Source organism: Typopeltis vanoorti, chromosome 2, assembly GCF_054136105.1.
Source record: "Typopeltis vanoorti isolate ZY-2024b chromosome 2, IOZ_Tvanoo_1.0, whole genome shotgun sequence".
NCBI lineage: Eukaryota > Metazoa > Arthropoda > Arachnida > Uropygi > Thelyphonidae > Typopeltis > Typopeltis vanoorti.
Window position 1 is genome coordinate 24444064 of NC_143550.1, and position 21690 is coordinate 24465753.

General features: G+C 35.1%; 1 protein-coding gene across 4 annotated transcripts in view; it reads left to right on the forward strand.

Moving 5' to 3' along the window:
• The window catches only part of pkaap (A-kinase anchoring protein pkaap), a 234259-nt gene that overhangs the window by 65730 nt on the left and 146839 nt on the right, over positions 1-21690 (forward strand). For all 4 annotated transcript variants that reach the window (XR_016550095.1, XR_016550093.1, XR_016550094.1 and 1 more), the window contains one exon: positions 13105-13189. Coding sequence is in view for 1 of the 4 variants with exons in the window: in XM_090410637.1 (XP_090266763.1) it covers positions 13105-13189 (85 nt within the window). In the remaining 3 variants the exon portion in view is untranslated. The remainder of the gene's footprint in view (positions 1-13104; positions 13190-21690) is intronic.

The window sequence follows — 21690 nt, forward strand, 5'->3', positions numbered from 1 at the left end:
ATACCCACATACATACAAAATAAAAAGTACATTAAACTGTTTTTATTAATTTTTTTAATAAAAAATAATAAAATCACTAAATTGTTAAGTTACTTAATACACTTAATTAATGAAAGCAGGAAGAATGAAACCTCCAGACCTACAAATTCTTTTATGTTCATGTCAGTGTTTGTTGCTGGGATTCAAAGTAACTATTCAAGAGCTGTGAACTTAATACAAAGATGATCATCTTATGACTAAGATTACATAGGTTTCTGTGGTAAGGGGACATAATGCAATTGTGTTTCTGGTATTTACACACTCCACAATAAGCCCTTGGAGGGGGGTATTATGCGAATAACAGTGCAATGTATGCATATGCTATGTAAACATTTGAATGGCTGTTAGCATTCTGCACGCTGCTGACATCTGCATGCATCAGATGTTTGATGAGAAGGTTCAATTTTGCTTTGTTTCTTGTTGCACTGTTTGAGGGTGTTTTATCGTTTCAGTCTACTTTTCATCTGGCACACAAACTGATACTAAATGAACCCCAAGAGATAGGCATACAAAATCTCCTCTTCTTCTTCTGTCTTCCATCATCTATGTGGATGATGATGAGGCCGAATGAACTCTTTCCACTTCTGTCTGTCCTGGGAGAGTCCGATTCTGTCCAGTTTGGTGTCACTTGTTATTTGGTTTTCAGGTCCTCTTATTTTGTCTATCCATCTAATTCTGGGCCATCCTTTGGATCTTTTACCTTCCATCATTGTATTCAGGGCTTTAGATGGTAGCCTTTCTGTTCCCATTCTGGTCACATGGCCAAACCATTGCAGTCTTCTTTCTTGGATAAGTTAAGGGATATTACATCCCATATTGTTTCTTAGCCGAATAAGAAACTCAAAGAGTTTCATGCCGAATATAGAAACTATATATATATATATATATATATATATATATATATATATATAAATATAAAGTTCGGCAATTCTAAGCGTAAGCAAATACCTGGATACTGCAGCAACTGACCCTTCAGGTAGTGCAAGCTGAGGAAACTCATGTCAAAGGTGGAGCAAGCTCTGATCACTATTCTTGATATTTACCCATAATGTGAACTTAGCTCCTAGGAGCTGTATTACTGTTCTACATTATGAGAGAAGGAAATTTATTAGGACACCTCTTGGCAATACTCATAGAAGGGATGTAAGTTCTGTTCGCTACAAACTTGGTATTATTAACTAGGTCTACCTACTCACTGATGAGACCTCAATAAAGGTTGAAACTGGTCTGGGTAGTGACCTTCTCTTATAATGTAGAACAGAAATACAGCTTCTAGGAGCTAAGTTTCCATTATGGGTAAATATCAAGAATAGTGATCTGAGCTTGCTCCACCTTTGACATGAGTTGCCTCAGCTTGCACTACCTTAAGGGTCAGTTGCTGCAGTATCCAGGTATTTGCTTATGCTTGGAATCGCCGAACTTTATATAGTTTCTATATTCGGCTAAGAAACAATATGGGATGTAATATCCCTTAACTTAAACAAGTTATGTCGCCGAATTGAAGCCTTTGGCTCTTCATATAATTAGTTCTTTCTTGGATTTTGTCTATTATTGTTATTTCTTGTTTTAGTTGTTTCCTTATGCCTTCGTTTCTTAGTCGATCCAGCAGAGATACTCCAAGTAATCTTCTTAGCCAAGCCAACCCATTTTAATAACTAATAATTTTTTCTCTTTAGCCTTTTTGAGATTCCAGCATTCACTTCCATAGAGGAGTATTGGGAGGACCATTGTTTCATAGATTCTTACTTTTGTTACTTGTTTGATGTCTCTTGACTTTCATATTTTATTAAGTCGTCTAAAAGTTTGGGATGCTTGACTGATTTGTCTATTTATATCTTTTATAATTTCACCATTGTACTCAATAACTCCTCCAAGGTAGGTGAAGTTTTTTACCTGCTCTAGATTCTTACTATCAATTTCAATTTTCAGATTGGTGCTTCGTTTTCCTATTTGCATAATTTTTGTTTTGTCTGTATTTATGTTTAATCCAGATTTTATATACTCCTCCTTTGTTTTATCAGAAATTTGCTGTAGACTTTCTTCTGTGCTTGCAAGTAATGCAATGTCGTCTGCAAATTTTAAATTTGTCACATTTTTCCCATATATTTTGATTCCGCAGTCTTCATTGTTTAAGGCCTTATTGGTTGCTTCTTTCAGTGTAAGAGTGAACAGGTCTGGTGACAGATTGCATCCCTGTCTTACTCCGCTCCATTCGTACTGCACTTTCAGATTTCTCATATAGATTCTTTATTATTCTTATGGTTTTGTTGGGAATTCCAAATTCTTCCATAGTTTTCCATAGTTCTTTTCAACGGATTCAATCAAATGCCTGACGAAAGTCTATGAAATTTATGTAGCAACTTTGGTTGTACTCTAGTGTCTTTTCTATTGGCTGTCTTAAGATGAATAGTTGATCAATTGTGCTTTGCCCTAGTCTGAAATCGGCTTGTTCTTCTCCTAGTGCCAGTTCTATATATGGCTTAATTTGTTTTTGGAGTACTTTCGTAAAAACCTTACTTGGAATACTGAGGAAGCTAATGCCTCTGTAATTATTGCATTCTGTTTTATCTCCTTTTTTGTATATAGGAGTTATGACTGATTTGGTCCAATCAGTAGGCTTGTCTTTGTTTTTGTAGATCCTTTCAAATAATGTTTTTAATGGTTCCAAAAGTTGTTCCTTTCCTGCTTTTAAGAATTTTGCATGTATTGGATCTATGTCTGGTGCTTTCCTAGTTTTAAGTTTTTCTGTGCTGTGTGCTATTATTTCTTTGGTAAAGATATTTGTTTCCTCTTCCATTTCAGTGGCTGGAATCGTAAGATCCTGGGAGCTGTCTTTATTATATAAATCTTTGAAGTATTCTTCCCATCTGGCCATTATTTTTGTTTTACTTTCAATTAGTTATCCCTCTTTGTTTTTGATCATTATAATTTTTGTTGTCCCTGTCTTACTAATTTGGTCTATTTGTTTATATAATCCATGAAGGTTATTTTCTTTTGATAGCTTTTCTGCCATTTTGCATTTTCCTTCTAACCAGTTATTCTTGTCTCTTTTAACTAGTTTTCTAATTTCTCTGGCTAATCTATTATATTCATTTCTGTTATAGTTCTGTTTTAGTTTCATGCTTAACCTTTTTACTTCATTCGAGATCCAATCCTTTTTGATTTCTCTTTCTGTGTAACCTATTGTTTTTTCTGCCGAATTTAATATTATTTTCTTTAATTTGCACCAATGTTCTTCCATGTTTATATTCTGTTTTGGTAGTTCCTTCAGGTTTTTATCTAGTTCTAGTTGATATTTTCTTAGAATATTGTTGTCTTGTAGTTTTTTACATTCATTCTCCTTTTGACTCTAAAAGTGCTTCCAGATTTTAACTTTATTCTTAGGTTTGCTAATACTAGCGTATGGTCTGATCCACAATCTGCAGTTTAGGATACTTGATTTCCATCTTTGGTTTACAATAATATAGTCTATCATATTCTTGGTTTGTCTGTCTGGTGATATCCATGTCCATTTTCTTTGGGGTTTTGGATGTTTAAAGAGAGTGTTGGTTAAAGTGCTACTCCTTCTTCCCTGCCTGAAGTTAGATTTTGTACTGTCCATGGTGGAATTCTCCTTTTCCAGTCTATCTGGTTCGCAGAGTCCAATCACTTCCCATCAGTAGTTGTCTAATTGATGCAGTAGTATTTCCAATGCTCCTTCCTGGTGAGGAGTTATTACATTCCATGTTCCTATGCTTGTTATGTTTTTCCTGTAATAAAGGAAAAAAAATCTCCTCTAATAAAGACAAAAGAAACCACTGGGGTGCAATCACTTCAGTTGCATTTTGCCAAAGAATAGCCATAACAGAACGCTAGTCAACAAAATTTTAGATCAACCTCCAGGAAAGCCAGATTCACAAGGAAAACACAACATTTTAAGGGAGAAGGGGAAGAAAAGTAATTCTTCCATATATATCATTAATCACAGACAAGATTTCAAAGTTACTATATCGACACGGTATAAAGGTTGTCTTCTACCCATCAGCAAGATCTCTAATTGACTCAGACTGCCAAAACCTCCCCAATTCACTACTTAAGGAACCTGGAATCTATCTACAAGATAAACTGTGCCTGTGGGTTATGTTGGACAGACAGGCAGATGTTGGTAAAATAAATACTTCTTTTTCAACTTTTAATATCCACTATTAATAGTCATATCTTGAATATTCCATTATATGGTAAAAAAAAACACTGCATATCGATTCAGGTTGCTGTGCCATAATTAATCTATCTCACTGTGAGACTACCTAACTCACAGTATGACTGAGCACTCTCTGAAGATAAAGTGATGTGTGCATATCCTATCCTGTCACTGATCATATTTCATTATGGCAAAATCAGTGACAATTGACAAAAACAGATATTTGTAATTATAAACAGTTCTTTTGTATGGTTGTCTTTCTTATTGCATCTATTGGAAAATATTGGTAAAACAGAATTAGCATCATATGAATAAAACTGATGATTAAAGTGACACCTCATTTTCTGACTTTTTTTTTTACTTGTCAACTAAAAATTTTCACTTGTCATGGACAAGCATCTGACAAATTAATTTTTCAAGTCCTGTATATTATATAAAGTTGGATATGAATGGGTTTTTTGTTTTCATGTTTTTTGCAAAATCCCATCATTATTGTAAAAATCCAGCTATATTCTTGCAAAAATTAGAATGCATTTTATTTAACTTTTGGTCTATTTTTGTCTTAACAACACTAGGATATAATTTTGTTTTGCTTAATTTTGCACAACCAACAGTCCAATACAATGTAGGCAAGTAATGAGGTTCTGCACTGTTGTGGGTCAAATGTCCCTTGACCTCACCCAATGCTCCAGTTTATTCCACAGAGGAGGTCATTCAAGTGTGGTGATGTTCATGTACACAAACCATGCAGTTGTAGCAGCCTTATGACACAATGACGTTCTTCAAGCTTTTTTTTATAAAAGAAAAAGAAAGTGGGGATTATTGTTATTATTATTGCACAGGCACCTCTATGGAGTCCTAAGACTCATCGTGGGAGACCAAACTATGAACACAATATCTATCATACCTCTCCTTGAAACCATTAACAGACAAAGCACTCATAAGTGACTCAGGCAACCCATTCTATTCATTCACCACTCTCCAAGCAAAAAACCTAGTTCTCAAACCTTTGCTAACTACACTCTTACCCAACTTCCAGGGGATGACCTCTTGTTCTGCCTCCTCTAGAAAAATACTGAAACATTTTCCCTCTGTCAGTCCTGTTTAAAAGTCTTCAAGTAACTTAAAAGTTTCTATCTTATCTCCCCCTTTTTTTTTCCTCTCCTATAAACCAACTTTTGCAATCCACAAACCCTCAATCTAGACTATCCACCATCTTGATCACTCGCCTCTGGATCCTCTCCACCACTTCCTCATCTCCAAGAAACCTAGGCATGTGACCAAATATGATCACAGTAATCTAGATGTCGTCTTATCAAGGCTTTATTTATAAAAAGGATGATAACTCCCTTGTCTCTGCTTGTTAGTATGTTCTTCGATAACCAAGTAATCCTTTTAGCTACTTCAGCAATATACCCTCTAAAATTCTGCTCTCTATCTATTGCTACTATCCCCAAATCCCTAGCTTCATCAATTTCCTGGAGTACATTTACCTCATTGTGATACACAGCTTGTAATCTTTGTATCCCAAAACGCATAACTTTACACTTTTCCACATTAAATTGACATCCATTGTTTTGTCCATACTGTCAGCCTATTTAAATCATCCTGCAAGCTCTATACATCACCTTGATTAACTACTATTATCCTACTCAACTTTGTATCATCAACAGACAACTGAAATCTTCCTTCAAATTATTTCTTATATCATGTATGTATAAATTAAACAACAGTGGCCCCATCACAGGGCTCTGCTAGTCACCTGTCTTCTCTTAGATTCTGCTCCTCCATATACTCCTTTTTGGTATCTGCCCATCAGCCACCTTTTTTATCCATATTACCAGTTTCACATCCTTCCAGTTTGCATAAGAGTTCCATGTGGTATCCATCAAATGCTCTTGAGAAATCCATCAGTGTCATTGTGCAGCAATTCACTTTATCCAACTCAGTTGTCATATTATAAAAAGTTAGTAGATTACTAAGGCATGCCAACCCTTCACAAAGCCATGATTCCCCCCCCCTCATAGAGTATGATATTCTTATCTACCCATTCCTCAATTCTCTTTTTGACCAACTTTTCCAGTACTTTCACCACCACTTCTGAGATACTAATTGGTCTATTATTTGTTACAACAAACTTCCTGCTACTTGCCACATAAAGAAAAAACTCTTTGGGATTTCCTTTCACCTGTTTGGCTAATTTATCCCACATTTCTTAATCTAATTCTGCCTTCCTTTGCTTGATCCTTGTACTGTTGATGAGTTAGCTGATCACTTTTCTCCTAATATATACTCCATAACGTTTTCTTTATTTGTAGCTCATGCTTAATGATACTGCTCATTAATCTGACTCCTATCTAATTTACCCTGCTGACCTTGGATATACAGTTTGATATTGCTTTCTCCAGATACTCCTTAACTATCCCTCATGCACTGTGAACATCCTCTCATTGAAGCAATACCAATAATCACCTGCCTTCTAGTTCAACTTATACCCCTTTTTAACTGAAATTTCCACATATTTTGCTACCTTCCAAGTCAAGACTACAAAATCACTTTTCCCAACTGGAGGCAATGTAGCCGCCTTATTATAGACAGATCTATAATAAGGTGGCTAACCATGTAACCAGATCCAACACTCTCGTACCCTGAGTCCCCTGTATCACATTCTACTTCACTTAAATATCTCTCAGAAAACATATAAATTCCATTTCCTTCCTGCCATGTGATGTTTTCTCTTTCCAATCTATGCCTCCAAAGTTGAAGTCGCTCATAATAATTGCTCAACTTGCATTCATTCTACTAATCTGCTCATGCATGTCTTCCACATCATCCCCCTGCCTCTAGCAGCAACCAGTTTTATATGTTGTCCTTTTGGCCTCAATCTCACACCAGATTGACTCAGAAGAACTGCCATCTGCTATCAGCAGTACCCCATCTCTGAAAATATAAATCCATTACTATTATGACCTTTTTCTTGACTACTAGTATTAATAAATTAAAGACTTAATTCTGTATGTTAGTCAAGTAAATGTTAGTTTAATATCCAACGTTTCACTGACTAATATCTGTCAGCATTTTCAAAGGAATACACTGGTAAGCAATAGAAAGTAACAAAAACTAGGAAACTAACCGACAATTCTAAAAATTATATAAAGCTACCACTGTGCGTGATACAATAATATAATACGCATGTCGCAAGCGCAACGTTTTATTTGTTGAGATATTTAATGTAATTTTCATGAAAGTTCATTTCTTTTTGGTTAAATGATCTGATTAGAGTTTTCCATATATCTGGTAAGATTAGGCCTTGATTCTTATTTAAGTTACCTGTTGAACGGGTAACTGTAGCAGCTTCTTTAAATGTTCTGGAATGGTAGTTGTCTTCTATGTAGGGCATATGACTCATATCCCATTCAATATTATGGTTGGTAGAGGCAAAGTGTGAAGAAAGGCCTGATATATCCTGTCTGTTATCCCTTACATAGCCTATGTGTTCTTTCTTTCTTGTATCAAAACTTCTAGATGTCTGTCTGATGTAATTAATACTGCAAGAACAAGGTATGCTATAAACTCCCGAGTATTTGTAGAAAGGATGGCTATCTTTCGATAAATAATCTTCTTATAAACTTCTTATAAAAATGATCTTATAAACTTTTGAATGGTCTTAATAGGTTTGAAGGTTACGCTGATATTATATGGTTTTAGAAGAAGAGCTAATTTTCTGGATATGGCACTAACAAATGGAATTGTTATAGAGCTGATGTATTGGGTTTCATCTTGTTGTCTTTGTGGTATGTCACTAAAGAGAATCTTGTTAATGATTCTTGTGGGGTAGTCATTTAGGGATAGATCTTTGGATATTTTCATTAATTCTTCTTGTAGGTCACCAGGGCCTGTGGTACACTGCATAGCTCCTTTTTTGAGTATATGGATAATGCTGAGTTTCTGGGATATGTGGTTAGATGAGTCGAAATGGAGGTAGCGTCCAGTGTTAGTAGGTTTTCTATATACTGACAGGTTGATGCTATTGTCAGTTTGTTTCTTAATAAGGACGTCTAGGAATGAAAGTTTATTATCTTTTTCTAGTTCCAATGTGAACTTGATGGTGTTGTGGAAGCAATTAATTTTGTTTAGATAATCTATTAATTCTTCTTTTTTGTGATTCCAAATGATGAAGATGTCGTCAACATATCTAAACCATGTGGTTGGTTTTGGAGTAATTTGGGATAAAATTTGAGTTTCTAGATTTTCTAAGAATAGGTCGGCACAAAGAAGGAGAGAGAGGGCTTCCCATGGCTAATCCAGTGAGTTGTTTGTAGTAGGTTTTTTGCCATGTAAAATAATTTGATGTTAAGCAATGCTTGAACAACTTGGTGATGTGGGGTGGGAACAATTTTTCTAAGATGTCGATGACTTCTGAAACTGGTATATTTGTGAACAGAGATGTGACAATAGTAGATTATATTCATTCCCCTACTTACAGACTATCAAAATATCTAGCCAAAATGTTACAAGAACACATCCACAACACGGATTCTTATATTAAGAACTCCCAACATTTCTTGGAGAAATTAAAAAACATCAATTTCTCTGAAGATAATATTATGGCTAGCCTCGATGTTACATCTCTGTTCACAAATATCCCAGTTTCAGAAGTCATCGACATCTTAGAAAAATTGTTCCCACCCAACATCACCAAGTTGTTCAAGCATTGCTTAACATCAAATTATTTTACATGGCAAAAAAACCTACTACAAACAACTCACTGGATTAGCCATGGGTAGCCCTCTCTCTCTCCTTCTTGTGCTGACCTATTCTTAGAAAATCTAGAAACTCAAACTTTATCCCAAATTACCCCAAAACCAACCACATGGTTTAGATATGTTGACGACATCTTCATCATTTGGAATCACAAAAAAGAAGAATTAATAGATTATCTAAACAAAATTAATTGCTTCCACAACACCATCAAGTTCACATTGGAACTAGAAAAAGATAATAAACTTTCATTCCTAGACGTCCTTATTAAAAAAAAAAAATTGACATTAGCATCAACCTGTCAGTATATAGAAAACCTACTAACACTGGACGCTACCTCCATTTTGACTCGTCTAACCACATATCCCAGAAACTCAGCATTATCCATATGCTCAAAAAAAGAGCTATACAGTGTACCACAGGCCCTGGTGACCTACAAGAAGAATTAATGAAAATATCCAAATATCTATCCCTAAATGGCTACCCCACAAGAATCATCAACAAGATTCTCTTTAGTGACATACCACAAAGACAACAAGATGAAACCCAATACATCAGCTCTATAACAATTCCATTTGTTAGTGCCATATCCAGAAAATTAGCTCTTCTTCTAAAACCATATAATATCAGAGTAACCTTCAAACCTATTGAGACCATTCAAGAGTTTATAAGATCACTGAAAGATAGTCATCCTTTCTACAAATACTCGGGAGTTTATAGCATACCTTGTTCTTGCAATATTAATTACATCGGACAGACATCTAGAAGTTTTGATACAAGAAAGTAAGAACACATAGGCTCTGTAAGGGATAACAGACAGTATATATCAGGCCTTTCTTCACACTTTGCCTCTATCAACTATAATATTGAATGGGATACGAGTCATATGCCCTACATAGAAGACAACTACCATTCCAGAACATTTAAAGAAGCTGCTACAGTTGCCCGTTCAACAGGTAACTTAAATAAGAATCAAGGCCTAATCTTACCAGATATATGGAAAACTCTAATCAGATCATTTAACTAAAAAGAAATGAACTTTCATGAAAATTACATTAAATATCTCAACAAATAAAACGTTGCGCTTGCGACATGCGTATTATATCATTGTATCACGCACAGTGATAACTTTATATAATTTTTAGAATTGTTGGTTAGTTTCCTAGTTGTTGTTACTTTCTATTGCTTACCAGGGTATTCCTTTGAAAATGCTGACAGATATCAGTCAGTGAAATGTTGGATATTAAACTAATATTTACTTGACTAACATACAGAATTAAGTCTTTAATTTATTAATAAATCCGTTGCATTCTATCCCTGTAACTACATCATCTGCTGTTAGCCAAGTCTTACTAATGCCTATAACATTTGCAATGTTGCATCAGCCAAAATCTCCTCCTCCTCCTTGTTCTTGATATGTCTGGCATTAGTATATAGAAACTTCAGCATTCCTTTAGGCCCCCAGCTACCTTTACTTGTAGATTACACCAAAGGTGTAATCTCAATCATATCCCTTCTTCTATTCACAAAGCTCTGTAAATTTCATTTCCTAAATGTCTCCTCATATTTGACATTCCATAAACCTGACACTAACTTAGTAAACCTTCTCCAATATATCCTCAGGGCTACTTGTATATAGAAGCTAATGACTTCCCGTCAATTGCCTTAGTATCTCATAATGCAATGCACATATCCTTGTTGACATGTATAATGCTATGCATTATGGGAAGGGCTGCTACCCAAACCGGTTTTGACCTTTATTGAGGTCTCATAGGGTAATCCTAAATTGATTATCCTTTTCAATATTTTTGCTTGAGCAACTAGATTCTGCACTTGTTGGTTAATGCACTCATGAAGCCTCATTTGCTTCATGAGTGCATTAACAACTATTCGTCTCCATCTGCCTTAATTTCTTTAAGTTTCCTGACTTTGTTAAGTAGCTTTGATAAGTGGTTTGTTCTGCCAATTCTCCATATAAAAATTAGTTAAATGGTGGTGGAGGGATCCAGTGAAGTTATTATTATTAACATCTGACCTCCATGGAGTCAAAGCACTCATTGCATTAAGTCTGTACTCTCTCTCATGTCAAAAGATCATCGAACCATGCCTTGAACCCATTCACAGTTTCTTTCTGCACTTGCCACACTTTCAATTGACCCTGTGACAATGCATTCCAGTCACTCTCCATGCAAAGAACTTCTTACTCCCTTCTCGCACCCTCCTTATACAGCTTCCATGGATAGCCTGTAATTCTACCCTTGGCTCCCTCTGCTCTATGAAGTGGTCTCAATCATATCCCTTCTTCTATTCACAAGGCTCTGTAAATTTCATTTCCTAAATCTCTCCTCATATCTGACATTGCATAAACCTGACATTAACTTAGTAAACCTTCTCCAATATATCCTCATTCCCCCTGAAAGCCAGGTGATCAAATCTATGCACAGTAATCATATGTGGCCTGATCAAAGCCTCATACAAGGGAACCATAACATCTTTGTTTCTGCATCAATGTCCTCCTCATAATTGCCATAATCTGTTGGGATGTTCTTACAATTTTAGCAATGTGACCCCCTAAACTTCAAGTCTGTTCTCCATCACTCCCAGATCTCTTATCTCTTCCACCTCCCCCGAAATTTTTCCATCAGTATACACTGCATCCTAACCTTGCCTACCAAATTTCGAGCCCATACACTTTGCAACATCAAATTAATAACTCCACTCATTTGCCCACTCCCATAGCCCTTTTAGACCCTCCTGCAGGAGGAACTGTGTGTTCTACTTCTCATAGCCCTTCCTAACTTTGCATCATCAGCAAACAGCTGTACATCTCCAGTTAAGCTGGTCCCGTCATTAGTGTACAAATTAAATGGAATGTATAGTCCCTGAAAACAGGGTCACTACAGACATATGAAGGAGTTTAAGTCCTGGCTTGATAAGCTGTGTGTGTGTGTGTGTGTGTGAGTGAGTGAGTGATAGTATGTACTACAAAAGTCTTTGACTTTGTATCTTTAATTGGAAGTAGGAAATGGGTGATTAAAAAGAATAAGTTCATGATTTGCTTAGAAATCACTAGATAGAAATGTTTAGCAAGAATTTTGTCATTGTATTTCTTGTTGTTAGTTGGAAGTGAAGACTTAGTTTATATGTGAAGTGTTTAAATCTTCAGTGAGCTTGATAAAAGCTGTGAAGCATTAGTAAAGCAAAAAAGAAAGCATTCTTCAAATCCATGGAACTAGCTTCTTTTTGTCCCTCTACTTCTCTGGAACAACTTTCCTCTTCTAGTGTTTCTAGAAAGACTAACCTAATCGTGTAACCCTCAGCTCATTCGGGTGAATGAGCTGAGGGTTAGATAATCAGGATAGGGAAAATTACTTAGATTATTTGAGATCAACCAGGTGCTTTTCAGTCCTGAACATCTAATATATGCAGAGTGCTAATGTACTGTAGGGCCTTTAATCACACTTGCACATAAAAAAAAAAAAAATAGAACATTTGATTTTGTATGTAAGGGAGTAAATTAAATACCATTTATGTATCCAGTTGCCAGTAGATATTGAACGTTTTTTCACTCAGTTATACTATAAATTAAAGATGCCAAGAAATTATATTCTTGGTTTCATCCTTTATCCAAGTGTAAGCAAACAAAGCTTGTGCATGAAGTTACCTCACAACTGGGCCACTTGTATAGAGAGGCTAATAACTTCACAGCAATTGCCTTTGTATCCCATGATGCAATGTTCATATCCTTGTGGACATGTATAATGCTATGCATTATGGGAAGGGCCACTACCCAAACTGGTTTCGACCTTTATTGAGGTCTCATCAGTGGGAGCCAGACCCAGAAGTGATACCAAGATTGAAATAATGTAGAAGTCATATTCCCATACACATGGACAAGGATATGTGCGTTGCATTATGGGATACTAAGGCAATTGATCTGAAGTCATTAGCCTCTATATACAAGTAGCCCAGTCATGAAGTAACTTCACATGCAAACTTTGTTTGCTTACGCTTGGTGATGAAACCAAGAATATAATTTCATGGCATCTTTAATTTACTGTCAGTAGATAGTTTATGTTAAATTTATATAAAACCTGTATTTTTAAAATGTGTATAACTTTCAGCAAAAATTTGCCAAGAAGATGGACAAGTGGATCCTGATTGCTTTGTTCCAGCTCAGAAATTTGTGGTTGAGAGGATGGATATTGAGTGAGTATTTAATCCTTGTTTTGTGCCCATTAAGTACTTTAAAGAATGGACTTGGGAATGGTAAACAAGAATTTCAAAAAAAAAAAAAAGATTAATTGGTGTAGAGAACTCATAAGAACCAAGGGAATAGTTTGTTATAGTGGAATATATGTTATAGCAAAAGGTTTGCTATTGCATATTTTAAAATAGTTGTGGGTTTGAGTCAGATAAATGGTGTTACAGTGAGTTTGCTAAAGTGATGTAAATTGACTATATAATTTAACTGCTTTTCATCTGTTGTCAGAAATATAAGTATTTTAAAAAATGCACTCAGGGATGCTGTACAAGAAGTTTTAAAATTGTTATTATTTGGTCTAGAGAATTCATGAAAATCAATTAAATAGTTTGTTATAATGAAAGATTTGCTATAGCCTATTTTAAAATAGCTATGGTACTTGGGTCAGGTAATTTGCTAAAATAGTGTATATAGTGAGAGTTAACTGTATAATTTAAACTGCTTTTCATTTTTTTATTAGAAACTGAAAAGCAAGTTCAATAAATTAAACTATCAGATGTATTTCTCGTTTTGTGTCCTTCCTATATTATCCAATATTATTTACTAATCCAAAATTTACTAATAAATCCAGTTTAAAAATTCACATTCATTGTAATCCTTAACTATTAAAATTTACTTAGATCAATTACTGTCATTGATGTTATCAGAAGGAAAAGGGTTTTAGTTTCCTATCATCAGCTTTCTCCAGATTGGTCTGTTATTTGCTATGTCCCTAATATTGACAATGCTTAAATTTCTGTCTTATACTTTAACTTCATCTATCCATTTAGATTTCAATCTTCCTTTCAGTCTTTTATTATTATCTGAGACCTCAAGGGAGGCAAAGACTCATCGAGAGAGGCTATAAATCACCTAAACCAGCTATCATTCCTTCCCTTAAATTCATTCACACTAGATGCACTCACTACTCCTAAGGGCAAATTATTCCACTTGCTCACTACTCTCTGGGAGAAAAACCTAGTGGGAAGGTGGGGAGAGAACATGGGGATGTTCTCTCCCCACCTTCCATATAACGAAAAATTTCATAAGTTGAAATCATATAACACCCATTCAAAAGTTTATGGACTTCTGTCATATCATATCATATCACCCCTCTTTCTCCTGTTAACCAGAGTCTGCAATCCAACATACTCACAATCTGTCCTCATAATCTAATGAGGACAGATTGCGAATCTATCCTCATTAGATTATGTCCTCATTATCTAATAATCCCATAATCCAGATATAATCTTTGTAACTCTTCTTTGCACCCTTTCTACAGCTTCTTTATCCTCTTGGAACCCTGGAGACCAAATCTGCACAGAATAATCCAGGTGTGGTCTTATCAAAGCCTTATAAAGCCTTATCCTTACATGTCAAGGTTCTCTTCAACATCGCAATTATCCTCTGAGTTATATTTACAACTTTTGCGTGTGACCTTTGAACTTTAATTTCTTATCCACCAGTACACCAAGATCCGTTGCCTCTTTATGTTCATTTTTCTTACATGATTCTAGTTGAATAACAGCATTGTTGAATTACAAGTTTTCAATCAACCATCCATTTTATTTCTAATACATTGCTTACATCTGTATTTTAAAATTATTTTGAACACTGTTAGGTCATGCTTAGCTTTTTTTTTTTTTCTCTTGCTCCATATGAATATAGACTGGAAAGGACAGGAGGTCATCTGAAAGCTGAGTATAATTGTGGTTAGCAGTGATAGGATAATTAGATTTTTTGTGTGGAATGTGAATGAGTAGAAAGTTTACCATTTACCAGATCTGGTTGTGAGTGCATTGTCAGTGAATGAGTTTAAGAAATATGTTCAACATTATGTGCATAATGGTTAGCATCTGATGGTGCCTTCTGTGATGAGTTTTGAGAACTTTGTGGATATCTCCAGTTAACAATAATATAATAAAATAACTCTCACCATAACATTATATTCAGTTTATCTCTGTTTGCTCATAACTGTGCTAAGTAAATGAAATGTTTTATTTGATCTACAATTTCACTTGCAATTCAGGATTTCGATTTCTCTCCTCCCCTCCCTAATTTACCCACTGGTTTTCATTGCCATCTTGTTGCTGACATGCATGCTAGTATTCTTGTAATATTTTTGTATAATGGTTCTTAAGGACTCCTAATAATTTATGTAAGAGGATATTGTCATATAGTTATAATAACTATACAATATTGCCCTCTTACTCTGCAAGTTACACTCACAGTAAACAAAGTAGTTTAATTATATGAATCGCAGATATTTTGAAATGTTGATCTTGTTTCATCCTCAGCATAGAAAAGGGTAATGTGTATATTAGTCAGCTGACAGTACTATGGCAAGTGCTGTATGCTAGTTGTGCATGCATATAACTGTTCGGTTGTCATCCTTTAAAAAAAAAAGATTCTAAAAATCCTAAAAAGAGCGCAATCCTGCCCCAAGCATTTGTATATCATCCTTTTATTAGTGCATTTGATAAAGGTTTCACTGGCTTGACAGACTGGTTGGTTCTCTTCAAAGATCACTATGCAGTGGAACCTCGGTTGTCAAACGCTCCGGTTCCCGAACAGGCAAGCGGCAACCATGTCCTGAGCTGTAAGGCGGGAAAGCGTCAGTTACGTGGCAGCCTTCGTTCAGTGCAGACACTTGCTCGAATTTGCAGCGAGTTTTCTTGATTTTCTTTGTGTTTTGTTGTTGGTTTTTCATAAATTATTATTAATTAAGCCACCATGGGGCTGCAGAAGAATAGTGATAGCAGCAAAGCGAAAAGAAAAGTTGTTAGAACCACCACGATAGAGATGAAAAAAGAAATCATATCCAAACATGAAAATGGCATTCATGTCTCGGATCTTGCTTTGCAGTTCGGTATGGCAAAATCAACGATCTGTACAATACTCAAAAATGAAGTAGCAATCAATTTTCTTCTATATTTTATCTATTTATTGTGTTTATTCTTTTTATGGAATATTTTATGCATTTTCATTGTGTTTGTATATGATCTTATGCATGAAGTACCATTGTAAAGATTTAAACAAACAATCATCTGGGGTTCGGGAACGGATTAATCCATTTTACATTATTTCTTATGGGAAAATGGTTTCAGTTTTCGAATGATTCGGTTTCCGAACAGCCTTCCGGAATGAATTAAGTTCAACAACTGAGGTTCCACTGTATAAGTAAAGGGTCTGCTCCCAAAACTAGGCGATTCCCAGATCACTCTAAACTCAGCGAGTTACCCAAAGGATCATTTAACTGAGCAGTGGCTCTACTCAGCAACAGGCTTACCCTACCACTGAGCAGAACCATTCATATCCCAGGAAAAGCATTCTCCGAGACAACCTTTATACAGGCCACCCCAATGGACCCAAATCCTCAGATGCTCAACAACCATCCCAAGGCAGAACCCCTAAGAGAACAAAAACTGACATTCTCTGCTAAAGAAATCCAATCTAAGAGAAATGTGTTTTTTGTAAGTAATCTCTTGGTTGGTGTGTAAAAATAATTACTGAAGAAAGAGTCATATGACTTCATTTCAGCAATGTAAATTACGTAGAAAAAGTGGATGTTAAAGATCCAACATTATTTAAGCCAAATGTTTGTAGAAACTATGAAAGTTCCATAAATATGACCAGAGAGCTCTCCTAAGGTTTCCACCTAGTCTCTGAAGAGAACCAACCTGTTTGAAACAGCTGTCAGGCCAGTTTAACCTTTATCAAATGCACTAATAAAAGGCAAATATACCAATGCTTGGCAGCAGTCTTGTTCTTTTAAGTAGTGCAAGCAAAGGTAACTCCGATGCTGAGGATTGTATTCTCATATGCCATCTGGTCAAATTTACGAAACTTTTTTAGTTTCTACAAACATTCAGGTTTGAACTAATGCCGAATCTTTAATATCCACTTTTTCTATGTAATTTACATCACCAAAATGAAGCTGTATGGCTCTTTCTTTAGTCATTAAAAAAATTATTTTAAATCAACTACAAAATCAGATCATTCTGAGTAGTTTTCAGTAATAATTAACTTTATTTATTATTAAATTAAATTTAAAAAAAAAGTATTTACTAGAAATATGTACAATTTTTTAAATCACTGGAATGGAACACAGTATCGTAAATATATTCACTTTACTAGAAACAATGCAGAAACTATTTTTACCTGTTTTCCAAACTACTTATCTTGAAAATAATTCAGTGCTAATTTTGATGAAAGAAAATTATTTGTTAACATTTATTGAAATTGCATGTTATTGTTCTTATGTGAGAAAGAACAGATGTTAAATGGCAAAACTTGATTATTTTGAGACTGATTTTTAACTAATTCTGCTTGGTGTCTTAACATCTTAGCTCAAAAATGCAGCAAAATCATGCAAAAACATCCAAAGCATGTCATATACAATTAATTGAAAGATATGACTGAATTTCCTACTGGCTTTAAACTTTTTCTCATGGAATATTTCAGATTTCAATATCATATCCCAAATCTATTGCATCTTCTTCCGCTTCAATATAAATAAAACTAAAATAGAGAACTATGTTAATTGTTCTAATTGTTTTTCAGATAAATATTGCAGATTATCAAAATCTGTTTTATATTTCTCATAAAAATTTTGCTTTACTTAGGAACTTTTTTTTTGATACAAAAAAAAAAAAAAAAAAAAAAATGCTGAAAATTATGGAATCATTTTCAAAAACAATTTTTGTCAAAAATCGAATATGCAGAGTAATATTACCATCTTCTTGTTTTTCTCAGCTGAACATTAAAAATGATTTTAAGAATTATTTCTGTTTTATTGTATTAGTTACATGTGATGCATAGATTTAGTGGATTAATAACAATTCGTTCTAAAAACTTCAGTTGTTCATTTGCAATGAGCAGTTGTGGGAAAGCAAAGGGTGTGGGACTGCACTCGAAGCATTGCAACCATTTCAGAATTATGCCATTCTTATATTGTCATGTGTAAAAATGGTGTTTTTCAATAAAATCATAAGTGCAGAAAATATATGTAAATATATATTTCATCATCATCATCAAATTCCTGCCATGTACCCTCAATGGGTGTACAGGATATGATAGTACTACATGAAAAAAAATTACATCATTACATAACATACTATCTACAATTTTCCTCCAAATCAGTCTGTTACTTGTCAAGACTCCACAATTATCAGATCTTATATTTCTATCGTCTAAGGCACTTTGTACCGTATCAATCCACCTATATCTTGGTCTTCCTCTGGGTCGTTTTGATGCCAACCTGGCAGAGAACACTTGTTTTGCTAATCTTTCTTCGCCCATTCTGTTTAAGTGAGCATACCACCTGAGATTAGCTCTGCTAACACATTCCTGGATGCTGACAATGTCAAGTTCTTTCCTAATATCCTCGTTTATAATATGATATTGCCATTGATGCCATCTGTTTATGCCTATAATCTTTCTCAGGACTCTCATATCTGCGGTCTCTAGTCTTTGGTCAAGTGTTTTACTTCTGACCAGCTCTCGGATCCATAAGTTAAAACTGGTTTGAACACAGTCTTGTATACAGCTAATTTAGTGTTCCGACTAATTTCTGTCTTATTCCATATGAATTTATTCAATTGACTTCCCACCATAGCAGCTTTGCTGATTCTATTGTCTATTTCTATATTTAATTTACTATCTTCACTAAAAATTGTGCTTAAGTAACTGAAATGTTTTACTTTTTTCCACACATTCTCCATTCACAACACAGTTGACATTTTCATTGATTCTGTCTATTCTCATTGTCTTTGTCTTTTTATTGCTGACCTTCATACCATATCTATTATAACAGTTATTCAATTTAGTCAGAGAATCTTGCAGACTTGTAGTAGATTTATTTAGAAGTATAACATCATCTGGATAAAGCAAAGAGTTGACATTAACATCTCCAATTTTGATATCATGTTTAATATCACTTTCCTTCATAATGTGATCCATATAGATAATGAATAACAGAGGGGATAATGTACATTCTTGTCTCACACCAGATTTAACATTAAACCATCTTCCTGTACTTCCTTCAATTCTAACTGCTGACTTACAACTCAAATAAAGACTAAGTATTGCTTGATATAATGCCCCATCGACACCATATAACTGTAGCGTATTGAATAGCTTCTCTCTTGGCACCTTGTCATATGCCTTTTCCAAATCGACAAAACTTAAATACAGATCTTTGTTATATTCCCATGCTTTCTCGACTGTTTGTCGTAAAGTGAAGATCTGATCCTGACAGCCTCTGTTTGGCCTGAATCCAGCTTGTTCTTCACCCAGCTTTTCTTCCACAATTCTTCTCAACCGTTTCTCAAGTATACATGCATAGATCTTGCCAGGAACACTCAGTAGGGAAATACCTCTGTAATTCTCACAATCAGTTTTATTTCCCTTTTTATATATGGGTACTATGAGAGTTCTACTCCAATTATCAGGAATTCATCCCTAAGTCCAGGCTTTCTGAACTATGCAGTACAGCTGTAAGACTTGTATACCACCATACTTCAGCATTTATGGTCAAATATATCATCTACTTCTGCTGCCTTTCCACATTTCAAGCCTTTGATGGCTTTTTCTACTTCAAGTATGGATATGTATTCCTTGACTACATGGTCAGTGTTTTTTACCGCTGTGCTGTCATCACTGCTTGTTTCATTTAGCAGTTTTTCGAAGTAATTACTCCATACTTCAAGGATATCTTTTTCTTCCATTTTCATGTCACCTTTATCATCTCTAACTCCTTTTACAGCACTCTTTCCTCCATTCCTAAGCTTCTTTAACAACCTCCAGAATATTTTGCCACCTTCTTGATATTTATTTTCTATATTTCTTGCCAAAGTCCTCCCATGACTTTTGTTTAGCTAGTTTTACACACTGTTTAGCATTCTTGCATTTGTCTCTGTATTCTCTAAGATCACAAGCTGCTTATTTGCCAGGAGAACTTTTGATATGCTTTCTTCTTTTCCTTCAATGCCTCTTTAACTTCCTGTGTCTACCATGGAGTTCTAATTTTTCTATCCTTGCAGACAACTTCACCACATGGCTCTCTAGCTGAATCAGTCAGGGTTTTCTTCAAGGCTTCCCACTGAATCTCCAATGTTTGATTCCTGTTTTCAAACTCTTTCATTTTTTTCTTCAATAATCTTTATGTATTTTAGTCTACAGTTCACATCTGAGAGCTGCTCAACTTTTATTCGCTTTAAAACTTTCTTACATTTTATTCTTTTCAATATGAAATTCAATTTTATCCTGCCCAAGACTAAATAGTGATCACTTCCAATTTCAAATCCTCTATACACTCTGGTCCTGCAACAGGGAGAAAACATCACTATCAACAATAACATAGTCAATGAGACTTTTCTTATTCCTTGCCTCTTCTCTCCATATGAATTTGTGCACATTTTTATGTTGGAACATTGTGTTAGTAATAACCAGTCCATGTCCTGAGCAGAATCCAACAGATAAATGCTATTATATTAGCTTTGCTCTTTTCTCCAAATTTTCCCAAAATATTTTTGTATGTCTCACAATCATTTCCTATTCTGCTATTTAGATCCCCAACAAGGACCAACTTTTCCTTTTTCATTGTGTCAGTTGCTTTTTCTAAAGCCTCAAAACAATTCCTCCACTTCTACCTTAGTAGAACCTTCTGTGGGACCATAGGCATAAATAAGTCTCATTGTTCAGTTCCCCATTCTCATTGCCTAAATTACTCTACTTGAGACTGACTACCATTCAAAAAGATTTGCCTCGTATTTAGTGTTGAATACCATGGCTACTCCTTCTTTTACTTGATTGTGATTGCCTGGATATAACATTTTGTATTTATTGCTCAAAAAGATCTCACCAGTTTTTGTCTTTTTTGTTTCAGTCACCCCTATAATGTCGATCTAGTACTTATCTAATTCCTCAGCTAGCTCCATTTCTTTGCCATTCATGCTTCTTACATTGTTAGTACCGATCTTTAACTCTGGTGATGTTGAGTTGGGGTGTGTTTTCAGATTTGTTGCAGTAGCTAACTTTTCGCTGTTCGCATTGGTTCCCAGACGAAAACAACGGGAGCTTTTGTTTAACCGTGGAATGCCCCAGCCTGCATGAAATTTTGTCATGTTGTACCATCATTTTTTATTTTGGTTTAACCAATAAGAATACAATTTGGTCGGCTAAATCCCAAATTGCCAGCCCATCCTCGTTCGTTCAGTATCCAAGTAGATACCCAACAGGGTGCACCACGAGAAGGTGAGGATTGGACATTAGGTCAGAAGCCCTGTCAGTTTTTGATGGCTTTTTCTACTTCAAGTATAGATATGTATTCCTGATTGCATGCATGGTCGGTGTTTTTTACCACTGTGCTGTCACTGATTGTTTCATTTAGTAATTTTTCAAAGTAACTACTCCATACTTCGAAGATATCTTTTTCTCCAGTTTTCATGTAACCTTTATCATATCT